Source organism: Maylandia zebra, linkage group LG16 (assembly GCF_041146795.1).
Source record: "Maylandia zebra isolate NMK-2024a linkage group LG16, Mzebra_GT3a, whole genome shotgun sequence".
NCBI lineage: Eukaryota > Metazoa > Chordata > Actinopteri > Cichliformes > Cichlidae > Maylandia > Maylandia zebra.
The window spans coordinates 36,749,438-36,767,519 of NC_135182.1; the positions used below are offsets into that span (position 1 = coordinate 36,749,438).

Sequence of the window (18,082 nt, forward strand, 5' to 3'; positions counted from 1 at the left end):
CAACCCCCACCAGCAAATTAGATAAAGCATTTAAATTATGTGCTGCATCACACTGTGTATACACAACTATGAAGGTAAGAAAATAGAAATTACCTGACAAAGTAACGTTATGTTACTCCTCTATGTACTTATATTACATATTTTCTTAGTGTTTTATGTTGTCTTGAACTATAGCTGGACTTTTCTTAACTAATGTCACTCTTGTTGTTAGACACCTTTAAAGTAGCAATAATGCGGCTCACTGTGGACTGGTGTATGTTGAATCAATGTGCCAGATCCTGCTCCTTCAAACTAACTGACAGGAAAACCAGGAGAAGAAAGAACTTGATGATTGGCTGTAGCAGCTGCCTCTGGAAGGTTAAAACAAAGGGAAACTGTTACTTTTAATCTAGGAACTAGTAACATTATGCTACTTTCCCTAAATGTTTTGTAATGGTTATGCATACCATACTGTACCATGGGCTAAACAATGAGCTGCTGTAGTACACAGGTGAATGTATGTAAATGATGATGAGGAGGTTTCTTCCTGTTAAAAGGGAGTTTTTCCTTCCCACTGTCGCCAAAGTGCTTGCTCATAGGGGGTCATATAATTGTTGGGTTTTTCTTTGTTTTCTTTGTATTTTTGTAGGGTTACAAGACCTTACAATGATTTGGTGCTATATAAGTAAAATTAAATTAAATTGAATCTTTTAAAGGCCCATGGTCCTTCAATCGTGCCTCTAAAAATATGAATAATAAAAAATACTAACTGAAAGTAATTTGAGCTAAACTGATAGTGAAAAATTTTAAACCAAAACTATGTTGAAATAAGGAATAAAACACTTTGGGAACTAAGCAAACTCAAAGTTAACCTAAATTTAACATTAAAATGTGAGAAATGCAAATGTGTCTGAAAAAGTTCAGATTTATTCTGTGGCTTCGTCAGCGTAAGGGAACAGCTGGAGTCATCGTCAGCTCAGAACACTGAGCACAAAACAAAGTCAACGAACATCTGCTGAACTTTACCAGTTTGAGTTTAAACTACAATAGACGGTGTGTGCGTGTGCGTGCGTGTGTGTGCGTGCGTGTGTGCGTGCGTGCGCGTGCGTGCGCGTGCGCGCGTGCGTGTGTGTGTTTTGGCTGCTGGTCAGTGTTTGTCACAGTTAATGAGGTCACCTGAGAGCACCTGGTTAATGGCCTCTCATTAGGAGCAGCAGCTCGTTAGTCCGTCTCTCAGGACAAACTGCAGCACAAACAGTTACATCATCATCTGATGTTTATACCTCTTTGACCTCTGACCTTCCCTCTCCTGGGCTCACAGGTACACATGGCAAGTGGATCCATTCAATACAAAAACAAACAGCATTTTTTCATCTAATACTTTATTGTTTCGTGATCATGTTTGACAGTAATAAATGATAAAAATCGATTTTGTGTCTGATCTTGTATCTGAGGAACATCTCTGTAGATACAGATCTCTATCTGTCTTCATAGAGACGTCTGACATGTTGTCCACTTGTCCACAGCTCCCCTGTCCCTCAGAGTCCTTTCTGCACTCGCCAGTCAGACCGTTTACTGTTCTGTTATTATTAGAAAAGGAAAAGTGCAAGTATTTAAATTATTATTAAAACTCTTTGGTGATATCTGAAGTTTTGCACATGAGATTTCAATTTCATAATCTTTGAAATGTTTCTTCACCTTAAGTGCAGCCCTAAAGACTCCCAGAAGCACTCTGAGCTCCATCAGACAGGACCATGGTGAGATGGTGGCACTTTATGGTCATTCTGGAAAGTGTGAAGCCTCATCTTAAATACTCTAGGAACAACAAGTAAGTAAGATTTTTAGGGCTGAGTAAAACAATTTTAGTTTTATCAGAAGTTGGAAGCAAATAAACCATTCCTCTGCAGATGATCTGTTAGCTGTTTGACAACTACTCTTTCAAGGATGTTTGATATAAAGGAAGGTTGGAGATTGGCCTATAATTAGCTAAGACTGCTGGGTCTAGAGATGCTTTTTGAGTAAAGGTTTAACTACAGCCAGCTTGAAGGCCTGTGGTACATAGCCGATCATTAGAGATAGTTGATCATATTTAAGATCGAAGCATTAATTAATGGCAGGACTTCTTTGAGCAGTTTTGTAGGAATGGGGTCTAAAAGACACGTTGATGGTTTGGAGGAAGTAATTATTGAAGTTAACTCAGAAAGATCAATTAGAGAAAAAGAGTCTAACTTAACATCAATGGTACTAAGAGTAGCTGTAGATAATATTACATCTGTGGGATGATTATTGGTCATTTTTTCTCTAATGATAAAAATTTTATTTGTGAAGAAGTTCATGAAGTCATTACTAGTTAATGTTAAAGGGATGGTTGGCTCAACAGAGCTCTGACTGTTTGTCAGCCTGGCTACAGAGCTGAAGAGAAACCTGGGGTTGTTCTTATTGTCTTCAATCAGTGATGAATAGTAAGATGTTCTGGCTTTGTGGAGGGCTTTCTTATAAAGCAGCAAACTATTTCTCCAGGCTAAATGATGATCCTCTAAATTTGTGACACGCCATTTCCTCTCCAGATTACGAGTCATCTGCTTTAGGGTACGTGTTTGAGAATTATACCGCGGAGTCAGGTACTTCTGATTAGAGACCTTAGTTTTCACAGGAGCTACAGTATCCAGAGTCGTACGCAGTGAGGAGGTGAAATTATTAACAAGATGATCGACCTCTGTTGGAGTAGCGTTCAGATAGCTGCTCTGCTCTGTGTTGGTACAGGGCATTGAAGATGATAACAGTGGGGGGATTATATTCTTAAACTTGGTTACAGTTTGGCTGATGGACTCATTTTGTTTGGCCGGTCACTGCAGTGAACATTCAGCACTGTTCCAAGTTTTCTCTGTGTGGATATCGGCTCTCGCTGTGGTTCTCTGGAGTCCCACAGCCTCAGAAATGTCTCTAACTTTTTCCAGACTGATCGATGTCACTGACTTTGTTCCTCATCACATGATGTGCTGAGATCTTTGTCACACAGGTCTTGCAGTCATCAGGCTTTGGTGTAACACTGATCTCAAGATTTTCCCAAAAAACTCAAGCTCATTCATGAGGGGTAGCGATAGCTCAGTAGGCAGAGTGGTCGCTAGAATAGGAAGGTCGGTGGTTCCACCGAACGGCTACCCTGAGGAACCCTTGACTAAGGTACCGCCTCTACACACCACCCACTGCTTCACTGAGTGAGTGGGTTAAATGCAGAGGACGAAATATCCCACGTGTGGGACTCTAAAGGTTTGGAGATAAAAAAGATTTATTCAGAGACTCTGAATCAATCTTCTATGTGACGTGTTCTGTTAAAAGGTTTGGAAAGTGTTCATGCTTTAAACTGTTTTATTTCTGTCTATATGTGCAGATATTTAAAATGTCTTACAGACTCTCGCCTGTATCCATGGAAAGAAACAGTTTTTAATGCAACAACAAAAGTCTTAACCCTGAACAAATCACAACAACCTGGTTTTGTGATAAAGATTTATTTGGTATCTGTGAGTAACTACAGTCGTAGTGTTCTCATACATGTCATCTGCAGTTCATCAAACTGATATATATTTATAAAAATTAGAGAAATATAATCTACATACATCTAATACAAAAACAATCAGCCTAAGAGTGAAGTCACTGCTGGTCTGAGGTGAGGAGGGTTTAATAACCGTGAACAACATTAAGTGCAGGCGACACCTTTAAGAAGACAGATGCTCGAAAGATAATAATAACAAATCTGTGCATTAAATAATCTAAAAATAAAACATTCTGGAAACAAACCACCAAACACACGAACAGGTCAAAACATCATCGAGACAAAATCACACACAAACACACCGGTGACTTTTCAAAACACGTCTTTGGTTTCAGACTGAAACTTAACGAGGCCGTAAAGCTTAAAGAAGTGGATTCACCAACAAGCAAACAGCTGGAATGTGCAACAAAAGTCACGACTTTGACGCAGAGGCACGAAGATCAGCCGGAGACGGCACCGCGTGCTCACGCGCGTTTATCTGCTGGCTGCTGTCAGGACTGTGCTGCACAATCAAGCCTCGGCAGGTCGGAAAGATATTTCCATCTTTAAGGCGTCTCTGATGTAGACTCTTTCATTATGTTACTAATCAGAATACTTTATGAGTGTAGAGATCTTTAACTGTTGCAGATGGAAACAACAAATTTGTAGAAATATTTATATAATCTCATTTTGGCTGAGCTTACAATGCGTGGAGATGCATCTGGTCCAAAATCCTGCATTCAGGCAAAAATATGAACATTTACAGGATAAAATGTTTTATTGTGACATAGTGAGATAAGTACGATTATATCTGCAGCTCATGAAAAAAGGCTCAAATCTTAAATTGTAAAAAATCAGATTACTGTTGAACTTATGGTTCGATCTTCTCTCATCTGTAGGACTAAATGTTGCTTTCATTGGTCGACACCGAGGTAAAATCCTCTCAGCTCGCCGAAGCTCGCAGCAGGTTTTGTCCCTCGGTATGACAGACGTCAGCAGATAAAAAAATCACTCCGGCTGCTGTTCAGAGTGACGAGGCTCTGAGGCTCGCAGCGTAAGGCCGAGTCGATTTGAGCCCCCTGATGTCTTTTGTTGAAGCCGGCTGTCAAAGTCGCAAATAGAAAGAAAAGAAAGAAAAGTGCTCAAACAGAAGAAAAGAGCCGAGCTGACAGATTCAGCGTTTCCCAGCTGAACGCATCGGCATCCTCAGCCTCTTACTCACAGAGCTGCTCACGTCAGTGTCGAGGCATCTAATGACACAACTGAAGGACTTCATTACCCAGAAATCCTGTGGGGCAAAGTGTTTACTGAGCTCCAATTAAGTATGAAAAAGTGGACCTTTTCTACTCGTTCCCAGCCCTGTATGATCTGCAAGACTCACAGTTCATAATAATCCTTCTTTAGCTTACACTGGGCTGCGGCGCAGCTCTGTCACCTGCTGTTTCTTTAAGGCCTCCCTTCCTAAAAGCACTTCTGATTGGCTAACGTCTGGAAGCCTGCAGAGGGGCAGCTGTGTATTGAAATGAGTGATGAGATCACCTCAGTGTGGCGGCAGAAAAAAGGACATTGGTTTGTGAACCAGAGCACGCTGAAGTGTTTTTACACGCCTGATGGTCACAAAAAACCGAGGAGGTCCTCTTTAACACGGATGATTGATCAGTATCATTTTGGCTTCAGCTTCAGCACCAACACGATAAATGACTTCTTGCCTTCAGCTGTCATGCACCAGCAGCTTTTATTCACAGTTCGCCCTCCACTGTGGTGCAGCTCTGTGAGTATTCGGCTCATCTCCGCCTTCCTGCTCTCCACCAACTGCCTCATCTTCTCCCTCCCTTGGACTCCCACAGGGAGTGGGTCTCACATGCACGACCTCATGGTTGACTTCAGCTGCAGGAACTAGAGCTGCCACGAGTCTTTAAAATATACGCGTGTTTATAAGGACGGGGATTAGAACGCACTCTTGGTCGAAGTTTGTGTCAAACAGAGCTGAAACACAGTCCAGGCTTTCTGGCCGTATTCTCACAAATTATTTAGGAAACTGTGAATAATTGTAGCAAACGTCACTGGCAGAGTGTTGCAGTGACACAGCTGCTGTGTGGCAGCGAGCATCATGTTTCTGCCTGACGAACAGCAAGAAACCACCACTGTGTGTGTGTGTGGCAATCATCAAACATGAAATCATTTCTCAGAGCAGACAGGAAATCACAGGCATGAGTCCATGTATGCTGAGAGGGCGGAGCCTGTGTTCTGCCTGTCTGAAGGAGGTGTGGTTTAGCACAATGTGGTGCAAGGCTGAAGTGGGCAGTTTGAAAAGTATCAACATTCAGTGAGTGTTTACCACAAAGTTCGTATATGGTTCCCCACATGGATCAATAAGCCACACCCACACAGATTTAACATCCTGAGCCCGATAAAAATATATAATGTGACATCAGAAACACGTGCAGCGTAAGAACCACGCTGATTATTTAGCGTTAGATATTTTTAACGCTCAGGACATTAAATCACTTCATCCATTTACTCCAATGATCCCAGGAGGCTGAAACGTTAAGATCACGACTCATTACTAAAAAAACAGAAACACAACAAAGCCTCATTAAAAATCTAACCTGGCTGCAGCTCTGCACATGCTCAGTGCTTCAAACCTAAGTGCTGCCCTGCTCACTAAAAACCAAACGCGAAACCTTCTGCATGTGAGGACAGGTGTGGCAAATATTCCCCACCTGTCCTCCAATCAGAACCTTCTCTGTGGGTAAGTTTCCTGCTCAGGTCCAACAGGTTGAGTGGGAGAGATTGTTGCTCATTGTTGCCTCCTCCTCTCCCTGTGGGAGTCCAGACAGTCGCTCCATTACTCCTCCTCTTCTTCCTCCTCCTCCTCCTCTCCAGCCATCACCTCCACCAGCAGCTCGGCTGTGCAGGTCGCCTCCCCCAGACTGTTAACGGCCTTCACTGTGTACTTGGCATCATCGTCTCCTGAGACCTGCAGATTTATACGACAGATATGAATCACATGCTACCTTAATTATAACCTATCACATTAATTCTGCTTCGTGTTTCATGTTAAATGATTTCACTTAAAGACAAAACAGAAGAAAAGTGAGATTTTCAGTATCATCAATATGACGATGCAGATGATGTCAGCATGTTTCTGTCTTATGTTGTATTCTAAGAGACACTTAAAGGTTTTAATTGCTTTAAATTACATCAGATTTAAGTGAAATAACATCAAATTTCAACAAGACTGCTGATAATTATAAAATATAAAAGGTTGGGCCAGTAAAACTAAAACCTGGGGCAGTAAGGTTAGACACTGAATTATTACTGATATTAATGTCTTCACCATGATGATGTGTTGTTTTCATCAAAGCACAGGACAAACTCCACAGTCCTCATCTGCTCGCTGTCCTTCGTTGCAGCCGTCACAAACTCACTCATTCCCATGCAAGCTTAAAATGAAGGTATGCACACGTGCAGAAAAACACGTGACCTCTGCCTCATCCAGCAGATCCAGTCCTACAGTTACACGGTGGACGGTATAATCCGCAGAATACTCGATAACTAACTAACACCAGGCCCAGTCCATACTTAGACTGAAGTCAGTATATCTGTATATCACCAATCTAATGCATTTCAGTACAAAGCTGCCTAAGGTTTACATGACCTCTGACCTCTGAAATGACTAGGCTGCAGTTTCCTTCCTCATCGTAGTCGATCTGGAAGTGTCGGGTCTCTTTGATGGGCTGGTCGTCTTTGTACCACACCACCTCTGGATCAGGATAACCTGCAACAGCAACCGTTTCTTTATTAAAAACCACGTTTGCACAGTCGTTACTAGAAGGAAGAATCATTAAGACGAATGCTTAATCAGACCCTCCATCAGGTTTGGGCTACAAACATCGTTGTACCTTCTATCTTGCAGTCAAAGCGAGCAGCGCTGCCCTCCACCACCTCCACGTCTTTGATGACAGTGCTGAACGTCGGCTTACACTCGGTTTTCTGCTCGTACTCTAAACACTCCAGGAACTGGTTATCCTCTGAAAACACACACATGCTAGTTTCACATCTTAGTGAGGACATTCAGTTGACATAATGCTTTCCCAGCCCCTTACCATAAAAATGAAAGCCTGACCTTTAACCTAAACATAACCTAACTGTAACTTTAAAACAACCTCAAGGTTTGTGGGGACCAGCATTTGGACCCCAAAAGTGACTGTTGGTCCCTACCCCATGCCAATTTGTGGTACCCACAATCACATTTAAACACACAATCCTTCATCAAGGGCATAAATACTGTGTCTGTGGACAGACTGTGACACAGACACGTAAAGAGCCTGTAGAGAGGAGCAGGAACCTCAGACTGAAGGTCTGAACAGTAGACATGGGCAGGCCTGTGTAACTGTTGGCAGTCTGTCTGCGACTGGCACAGAACTGATGCTGCTTTCTGTTCTGGTCTTTCTACCTTCAGTGGGGGAGCCTTTCTTGGCGCTGACTCCAGCCATCATGGCCATGGATGACAATCTGCCGATGGCTCGAACAGCGTGACCCGTTTTCTACGAAGAAGAAGAAGAAAGATTCGCAACACAAATACAAAGACAGATGCAGCGACTGAGGCTATCGGTCTAACTACCAGTGACAAAAACATAAAAACATCTATTTGGAAATATTTTGGCTGGAAAAGGGCAACAAATGGGAAAATGAAGGACTTTCATGAACATCACCCCAAACAAAAATGAGTTGTACATGAACGGAGACCTCTGCACTTCCACGCTACGACACTTTGACCACACAACGCCAAATCTCACTCTATGATGCACGATGTCTGTCTGTGTCTGTGAACAAGCACGTCCAGTGGAAACGTGCGTGCATTCTCCGCATGGTCACTTATACTGATTTGTGAATAAATATATCTTTGTCCTGTGAGACTCTTGGGTCTCTGTCTGTCCTCGTGTTTACCTGCCACTTCCTCCTCAGGATGTACTTCTTCATCCTCTCCTTGGAGAGCTTCTTGGCCTTCATGGTGTTCGTGTCCTGTTTCAGCCAGGGGTGTTCGAAACACTGCGCGCAGGACAGCCGAGCCCTGGAGATGGATCGGAAACACTTTACATGAGCTAGACTTCAGGATTATTTATACTGGCACACTTTCTCCTACATAACACTTTCAGCTCCTGGTTCTCAGTTTTTCCAGCACAGTGTACCTACTAATATGGTTTCATGTAACACACTGATGATACACTAGGTCTTACTTCATGTCTTTTTTCAGCAGTTTGGTAATGAAGTCTTTGGCATTGTCAGAAATTTCATCGAAGGCTTCGTCCTCAAAGTCCCAGGTGGCTGAGGTCACATTGGACAGAGTCTCGTTGTCATTGTCGCCCATAAAGGGAGACAGACCGCTCAGCCTGAGAGGACAAACCCACGACAACGTCAGCCAAACTAAATCAAGCCAAAACAAAGCGTGCACAGATTGTAGCAGGCAGCTCTGCACTAACAGTATATAACAGATGACTCCTATGCTCCACATGTCGGTGGGATAGCTGATGGGTTCGTAGTTGATGACCTCTGGAGCCACAAACTCTGGAGTCCCGAACAAAACCTTCAGAGTTCCTGCGTTTTCTGTGGGAGGAAGCATCGGCCGTGTGATCACAGACAAACTGTTTATCTGCCGGACTGTCATTCCACACCCGCCTAACAGAACTCAATGAAAATCAGCGATTAAGTTTAAGGTTACCTAGCCGTCTGGCGAGGCCGAAGTCAATGAGTTTGATTTTGCTGCCAGTCTTGTTGATGCACATGATGTTCTCTGGTTTGAGGTCGAGGTGCACGATGCCCTGTTTGTGGATGAAGTTGACCCCATCAATGATCTGCAGCATGTATTTGATCACCTCTCTCTCAGTCAGCTCAAAGTCTTCATCGATGATCCGCTCAAACAGCTCCCCGCCTGAGATCCTGTAGACAAAGCAAGGGAGGAGGTCTTTGCTTAAATTACAACAGAACACATGGTGTTAAGTTATTTATCATTTCAAACCTTGTTTTATTTGTCAGTACGTTGCAATACAATCCAAAAAAGTTGCTTTCATTCGTCTGGATGAAGCGTTTATAGTGGGAGAAATGTTTTGTCACTCACCCAAGTGACAGGTGAGTCCTTACCTGGACGACTGAGCATGCATCAAGACATCCACACAGGTATACAGCTGCAGAAACACTGACCCCACAGGCAAAGATATTAGAGTTTTAATGCGCTGCTCTGTAACTGTGGACAGAAAGCCTCTGATGTCTTCTCTTTGCTTCTGGGAGGAACTAAACCAGACTGATGTTAAAATAAACCTAAAGCACCTCAACATCTAAATTTGACTTTGACTGTAACAGCTTTGACATCATTTATTTCTCAGAAGTTTTACTTTATTTAATCACAGTAAACTGAATATATTTACATTAAAAATAAAGAACTAAATCCAGAGATATTAAACATGGTCCAAAAGCTCGATCTTTCTGTCTACAGCAGGGGTGGGCAGCTCCAGGCCTGGAGGGCCGGTGTCCTGCAGGTGGTCCTTGATCCAACACAGCGGATTCAAACGGCTAAATGACCTCCTCAACATGTCGTGAAGTTCTCCAGAGGCCTGGGAATGAACTAATGATTTGATTCAGGTGTGTTGACACAGGGTGATGTCTAAAACCTGCAGGACACCGGCCCTCGAGGCCTGGAGTTGCCTACCCCTGGTCTACAGCCTTTAACAGCGCCACCGTGTGGACATGTATGAAAGATGTTTTTCTTTTCTTGAGGGTTAGAAGACAAAACCATATTTCTGTAATGAGGCTGTCGCAGTAATGAAGCTGCTGAGGAAACGTTATCAGATCTCAGAGGGCGGATAAAAAACAAAACCTGACGGTAAATGTCTCGTTTCCTGCGCTCCATCAGTTCGGATCATGGCAGCAGATAGTCGCTGTTTACTTCATTTAGATTGTTTATCTGAGGAAACATTCTGTAATAAACACTGAACGTTTCCCGTGATTACGACAAATTATGAAGCCCACTACAAATTAGACACTTATGGAAGAGTTCAGCTGGAAATTTCAGCAGCTGAACAGTTTTACGAGAAAACAAAAAGTTTGGTGCCGCTGCTTCATCAGATCTAAAATCAACAGAGGAAATAGCTGCCCTCAAATCCCTCTCATGTCTGCTCACAAACTTATTTTCTGATACTTTGTGAAGCCAAAACATCTCAAGTCCGTTTACAAACCGGTCATGTTTTAAATCTATGAACCGAACAGACATTTACTGCTTCCATCCATCAGAGGCTGAGCTCATCTGTGACTCCTCACGGCCAGCTGCAGTCATGTAAGGAGATGTGATGGATCACTTACATCTCCAGCACCATGACGATGTCGGACTTGCCCTCGAAGGCGTCGACACACTGGACCAGTTTGGGGTGATGGAGGCTGTTCATGATGCCGATCTCCTGCCGGACGTTGTCCTTCTCCTTTGCAGAGTAGGCTTTGATGAACTTTCCGGCCCAAACCTTCTTTGTAGACTTCTCCACCAGCTTGAAGACCTGACCGAACTTCCCCCTTCCATGCAAACAACACTGTGAGAATGTCTACAGAGCTTAAGGTGCATGATGGGAAATGTGAGCGCAGACTTACGTTCCCAGCCTCTCCTCCACGTCGTACAGGTCCTTCACCTTTATGTCTGTTCTGATGGTAACATCTCTGTACTCCGGCTCTCTCTCTGAGTCTGACACACAGGCAACACACAGAGGTCAGAGGTCACAGACACGGGAGGACTGAAGATGTGTGAATGCTGTGTGAAGGTTAACGAACATCCGTGTGGGTATACAGTTAGTCAGTGTCATACCTTCATCCTCCTCCTCTGGCTCCTCTTGGTTTTCTGTTGGACGAAGCAGAGTTAGTTCAGTCAGTCTGGTTAGTTCATTCCTGATCACTGAGATGCAGTTTAGTTTGATTGGTTTAGTTGGTTCTGGTTTAGTTACAGGTGAACAGCTGGAGGTAGTGGTGGACCAGGTCTTTCGTTAGGAATCATCATGGAGCAGCAGACGTGATGAAATCAGACCAAATGTTAAGTTTTTTTTAATCACGACCCTCTCGTTCATCTTCTACCTCAGCAGCTCATGATTATGAAGCTTAGCTCAAGGGCACTACCGAGACTTTAGTGGCCTAAAACCAGCAACCACTTAAGTCAGGAACTGGGGTGAGATGATCATGACCACCTAGACCAACAGAAACTCCAAATCTATGATGAGTGACCCGACCAATGACCGGAACATTTGCCCAGGAAACAGTAGATCAGGATTATTTATGCAAGTATATAAACATAACATGTACCACCTGTCAAACTGGGTGTTTGTTACACCAGTGAGGCGCTCCTGTCACTTACAAAGCATCCTGCATCATGTTTCTGTTGTTAACAGTGAGATTTGACTCATCCTCCCATTTATCAGATTCCTAAACTTGTGCATTAACATAAACTCAGATTAACTGAGCACAGCAGGTCTGTTTCACTGGACATGAATTTGTAGCAGCTTCCCAATCTCTACAAAGCAGCAGTGGTTCCCAGTACCCACTGGCCTCCCTTCATAACATCCATTTGGAACCAAATGAAGAGAAAACCCGTCTCGGGGTCCATCACTCCAGCTTAAAGACAGCTTTATGCATCCAGATGTTTTGGTGTGAGCTGCACAGTTCTGTAGCTACGAGCTGTCTTCTCTTCAATGTAATGATTTCTGGTGCTCAAAGCATCAAACATTTATTTAAAGAACTGAGCAGGAAGCTTTCAGAAATCCTGAACCGCTTCCTTAAAACATGCAGTGAGCTTGGCTAAGGAAGATGTTTATGCTTACATCCCACCACAAGCCTCTCATCATGGACACGTCCTTGACTCATTCGTTTGGCAGACGTAGTTTGGCAGATAGAAAGTAGTTGTTGTGTTGATGTGTGATGAATGATCCCTGTAACCATGAGGACTTCAAGAAAGTTCTACATGCATCACCAACAACTCAAGGAACAACTCACCATCAGTGTCCACCAGTCCGACAGTCACAGGTTCAGATTCGGCGCTCGGCTCTCCGACTCCGTAGATGTTCTCTGCCCGGACACGAAACTTGTACTGCCGATCTGGGAGGAGGTTCTAGAGACAAACAGACACTTTACGACCCTTAAAACAGTCCTTGAACAGTTTCTGAGCCGTGCTGCGAGAGAACACTCACCTGTACGTTGTAGGAGGTGCTATTGCAGGACACCAGGTGTTTCCACTGCTGCTCCACGGAGTCCCAGATCTCCAGTTTATAGGACTGCACGGCGCTACCTCCATCGTAGGTCGGCCCGTACCACGACAGCGTCAGGCAGGACCGACGGATGTCTGAGGCCGCAGGAACCTTTGCTGGGGGGTCGGGTTTATCTGAGGAGGGGCGGGGATAGATGACGATGAACACAAGCTGAAAATATTAAATTTTGCAGCTGATTCTTTCAGGAATCATTAAACAGGAAGTGCAGACGCTGCTGTCTCACCGACGATGGTGAGGTTGAGGGCGGCCTGTCTGAGGCCGTAGCTGTTCTTCAGCTCGATGGTGTAGCAGCCACAGTGTTCCTGCTGCCCGCTGCCGATGGTCAGCCTGCTGCTGCTGTCGTTACTCTCGATGGAGATGTCATCTGACCCCTCCTGGATCTGAGCCCGAGACCGGAGAGGCAGGAGGACGCTTAGACAAACACTTAGACGTACCATAGCCTCAGCCTTAGTCTGTGTGTGTGTGTGTGTGTGTGTGTGTATCTCACCGGTTTCCTGAACTTCAGCCAGGTGCAGGTGATGGGCGGAGCTCCAGAAAACTTGCAAAGGATCTCCACTTTCTCCCCCGCCAGAATCTTCATGTCCTCAGGGAACTGCAGGATCTGAGGAGGCAGAGCTACACACACATATCAATAATCTATAATCAATAACAGGAGTCCTGCATTAGAGACCTTTAATAATAATTAAATAATAATTCCTTTAATAATAGTGTGGGAACTGACTGTGATCAATACTCAGTCGTGGAAAGAGGAAGAACAAAGTCGTCACCAGACTCCATGTTCTTTCTATTTAATCTGACAGGAGCTGAATGAAATCAGCAATCAAAGCAACTTCTGAATGAAAATTTCAGCAACAGCAGTTTTACCATCATCACATTGCTCCAAGGCACTTAGGCAGAGTTTAAGGCCAGAACTGCAGCGCCCCCTGCTGTCAGTCAGGCATTAGACTGACTTTGTTATACTTCAAATGCAAAGAAAGAAGTTTTGCCTTCATGACTTTGCAGTTTTTGTACATCTCTTTTTTATTATTGATTGATTGTCTGACTGTGCAGCTCTAAAGTGACACTAAAGGGCCAATCAACCCGCTCTTCCCTGCAGGAATAACAGAGACAGACACTAACACATGGGCTGTGTCCCAATTCAGGGTCTGCAGCCTTCAAGGCCGCATTTGAAGGCCGATTACGTCACAGCGACGGACGAAGGCTGTCCCAATTCAAAGGCTGCTCGAAATGCGGCCCTCAAATGCGTCCTTCATTTCCCTGAATTTTAAGGACGGGCCTGTGAAGCTTTCATGGCCCAACATATCCCAGACTTCATAGCGCGGCGGTGGGTGTAGAGTGAACTTTAAGTAAGTACTGAATATGACGTCACTTATTTATGTGCGAATGTTTAATAACGAAGAACATTAAAACATTGCTGTTGGCCACATGTCGGCAAAGTTGTGTGACATTAGTGACGTTTGTACTAACTTTGTTTTAAAGCCTTTACTTTATACGCCGTTCGATAGTCGACCTTAATCTTACAGAGATGTGATGATTCTGTGGATAATTAAAGTCAGTCATATATCCACAAACACAACAAGCTGAAAGTCAGTGATGCTGCTCGGTTTGCAGTCCTGAACATCACGGCACAAGCAGGATTCACTGCACTGTTAATGTGAGCTGTGTTATATTGCTGCCTCTGTTCGGTGGTGTCGAGCCAAACGGACTTTAACGTGTGTTTGAACGAGCTGACGGTTCACTCGTTAAGCTGAAAGAAAGATGCTTTAATCACAGCAGTCACACATGTGTCCACTGCACCATCTGGAACTCTTCTTGTTTACACTCGTAATAACACAAACACTAAATCCTGCTTCTCTGTGCTGTTGTGTAGCAGTGTGTACACCTGAGACTGTCACCTGTCTGTCTGTCCTGCACTCTCTCTCTGTTTCTTTCTCTCTGATTGTGGAATAAAAGTATGAACATGTGTTTATAAGTTACACTTGTGTTTGAATCCTGCAGCTTATCACACATTTGATTTCCATGTGTGACGACTGCAAGTGTCCAGAGTGAGGACAGACTGAGGGACCCACTGCTGCACATCATCTGTGAGGCTTTGCAGCCCTGATGATCCACCAGGACAAACTCAGCAGTGTGTGAGGAAGAGGAGGAGGAAGAGCCAGCAGCAGCTGACAGATGGAGAGAATAGACAGACTGTTCCCTGTTTGTGAAGGACTGCTAGGAAAGTTTAACTGTCTGTGCTGAATCAGATTTATTAGGTAATGTTCAAATAATGTGATCATCCCAGTGTTTCCAGTGTGGGAGAAAGTACTCAGAGTACTCAGGGCCTTCAGGTTACACACTATGAAAGGCAGCAACAAGTTTAATGTTCAGAAACCTAAAGTCTGTATCAGCAGCAGGATGGAGCTAAAAATAAATGTTGGTTTCAGTTCTATGAAGCTTTGAGTATTTTGGATCAGTAGCTGCTGTGTGTGTTGCATCATATTGCTGTAATTGTTTATATGCTTTATATATTCTGAGCTAAGTTGATCTATAGTGTTACATCATATTCTATAAGGATGTTATGTGTTTGTAGACTTTCTGCCCAGTTTGACCCATTTAGCAGACGTCAGCCTGTTTAAGGCTCTGATGTCTATTCTGTGTGACTTACAGCAGTTATGACATGGTCTGATTTTCTCACCCAATAAAGGAATATTTCATATATCAGTCTGCTCTTCATTCTATCAGACACAGTTACCACAGCTCCTACATTTGCTTTTTACACATATATGTAAGCATTGAGCCAAATTTAGTAATGACAACATATTAAACAAACAATATTTGTCTCTTATATATAACACATCTGTATACACACTGTCACAGATACTTGAGTGTCTTTGAGTGAAGATTTATAATTTATAAATATAAATTTATAAATAACAGCAACTTGAATCTTTACTGAAGCTCAGTGTTTGGCACAGAGTTCATGTTCACTGCTGTAATAACTAATAATGATTAATATAATAACTGTAATATTGGCCATATTATATTTACATTACCAAAGTGAGATGACTCAGATAGCTCACATAAAAACAAATGAACAAACGATTTTCTCCTTCATCTCTGTCAAACACAGCTGTATGACACGTTTCCAGCTGTTAGTATCATGGTTGCTAGGCAACCTGGGCAGCGCGACGGAGGCTAGACCGTCCATTTCACAAGCCTCGCACTTTGGCCTTAGCGGTCTTTGAGTACGCGGCCCTTGTGGACCGTTAAGGCTGCAGACCCTGAATTGGGATACAGCCATGTTGTCCAGAAACATGCCCGCCTTTCCCATAATGCACTTGTCTCAGCAGGACCTCCCTGCCTGGTAAACATGATTCACTACAGGTGAGTCTCACCTTGTTTGGGCGGAGTCTTTGGAGTTGGCTTCTTTATTCTGGCTTCACCTGAAACAAGAACACAGCAGACATTCAGACGAGCTGTGATGAGGAAACGTGTGGCTGTCATTTCACAGCAGAATCAGATCTACTGGAAACACAATGACTTATTCATGATGTCTTCTAAGCACCTCAGAGCCTTCTCAAAATCTCTGCAACCATCCAAGCAACGAATATTGTTGTACTGCACAAACTGAGCCCTGGACCAGATGATGCAAAGACCCATGAGGGTGCAACAAATTCAATAACCTCATTATGTTACTCTGGAGCTTCCCAACACCTCTGCAACTTCCACAGCGACCTCTAAAACCTGCCTTAACCTATTAAGACCGCATGACACGTGGACAGAGAATTTCAAGGTCTAAACATCCTTAAAACAGTTCCTGGCAAGTGTTCAAACAACCTTTCACAAAACCACCCCTGAGACCTTTAACAGCCCCCAAAGACCACTCAGACAGGACTACTGACATGTCAGTGCATTTAGAATATTTTTACCACCTCCACAGAAACTAAAATGTGTCGGTAAAACAAGGGGATAGCTAACTCCACGGAGACCATTAAACACATTCCTGGTACTTCTGGGAAATTAGTAACCGTTCTTTCAAGACCTCTAAAACCTCACTAAGGAGCTTTAATGAACTTTAAAATCTCCACCGGACCCTCTCCACGGTCCTCTGGAGCGTCTTTAAGACCTTGGCCAGCTCCAACTTTAAACCCTCCATAAACCGATTCAGGAGCTCTGAAACAAGTGGACAATCTCCTCAGTAATCCTGCAGACTTCCTCTGGAACCTTTAAAAACTCCAGAGAGGCCTCATCAAGTTTCTACCATGAGACCTCTGAAAACAACTGAGCAGACAGAAACACCTCCCTGCACACACTGTGTCACATTATTCTTCCTACCTGCAGAACAGTAAAGCTTCATTAACACTACGTTTCCCATCAGACACTGCACACAGACCTGGTGACACTGTAAGCATCACACTCACAACAAAGATGAAATGATGACACTGAAGTGAGGACATTTACAGAAATGTTCCTCGTTTAGAAAAATCGCACAGACCGAATAAAATATGAACGAAATAAAAACGTGAATGTGCAACAAGCACATCTGAAACTAAGTGAAGAGTGTCATGTAAGTACAGACACGGTTTTCCTGACTGCTTCCACACGTGTGTCTCACATCGTCCTGCTTTGTTGTGTTTTTATGGAAGCAGAAGACTCTGTGCGACAGGAAATACACAGCTTATACGAGCCTCTCTGAGTTTGTGTTCGTGAGGCTGTTTGTCTTCTTCTCTTTTAAATGTTTCTGTCATCAGCTGCTTTTCTTTTTTAGTTTAAGGAACTCTGTCCTCACAAAACATCTAGTAGAGGCAGGAGGAGGAGGAGAAGAATGTGAGACAGACGAAGAGCGTCTCTGATGACCGTACATGGACAATCTAAAAATAGTTCCGCTGGATGCAGCAAATAGTTCCTGGAGTTTGTTTTTCTTGAGATGGCTGCAGATGAAGAGGATAGAAGAACCTGTTCACGCTGTCTTCTTTCTTTGTTTCCTCCTTCAGATGTTTAAGACTTTCCGCCTGACCACACCACAAAGTCTGCTGTTACCATCGGTCTGGAGCTCAGGCTCCGTCCTTCCAGCCTCGCTGCTTTGGCTCTGTTTTCCTTTGGAAACACAAACACGAGGATTTTCCAGCACAAAGTTATTTTTGCTCTTGCAGAAACTCGCAAAACAAACTTGAAGCTGCTACAGTCGAAAAAAGCAGCTGCTCGCTTCACGCCCCAAATAAAAATGGTGGATGTCATCAAGTCGCTCATGGCGCTGTGACGTCCTTAACACCGGCCACTCAGGTCCCAGTGA

General features: G+C 43.7%; 1 protein-coding gene across 3 annotated transcripts in view; it reads right to left on the reverse strand.

The window, feature by feature from the left end:
• Positions 1 to 3,472: 3,472 nt before the first annotated feature.
• Positions 3,473 to 18,082, reverse strand: part of mylka (myosin, light chain kinase a) — a 47,415-nt gene continuing 32,805 nt past the window's right edge. For all 3 annotated transcript variants that reach the window (XM_024805462.2, XM_024805461.2, XM_012915757.3), the window contains 16 exons: positions 16,185 to 16,232; positions 13,295 to 13,422; positions 13,031 to 13,187; positions 12,730 to 12,920; positions 12,536 to 12,650; positions 11,361 to 11,393; positions 11,150 to 11,240; positions 10,871 to 11,074; positions 9,237 to 9,454; positions 8,998 to 9,121; positions 8,755 to 8,907; positions 8,465 to 8,588; positions 7,971 to 8,061; positions 7,417 to 7,545; positions 7,180 to 7,292; positions 3,473 to 6,491 (listed from right to left, as the gene is read on the reverse strand). In XM_024805462.2, the coding sequence (XP_024661230.2) occupies positions 6,360 to 6,491; positions 7,180 to 7,292; positions 7,417 to 7,545; positions 7,971 to 8,061; positions 8,465 to 8,588; positions 8,755 to 8,907; positions 8,998 to 9,121; positions 9,237 to 9,454; positions 10,871 to 11,074; positions 11,150 to 11,240; positions 11,361 to 11,393; positions 12,536 to 12,650; positions 12,730 to 12,920; positions 13,031 to 13,187; positions 13,295 to 13,422; positions 16,185 to 16,232 (2,051 nt within the window). In that variant the 3' untranslated portion in view covers positions 3,473 to 6,359. The remainder of the gene's footprint in view (positions 6,492 to 7,179; positions 7,293 to 7,416; positions 7,546 to 7,970; positions 8,062 to 8,464; positions 8,589 to 8,754; positions 8,908 to 8,997; positions 9,122 to 9,236; positions 9,455 to 10,870; positions 11,075 to 11,149; positions 11,241 to 11,360; positions 11,394 to 12,535; positions 12,651 to 12,729; positions 12,921 to 13,030; positions 13,188 to 13,294; positions 13,423 to 16,184; positions 16,233 to 18,082) is intronic.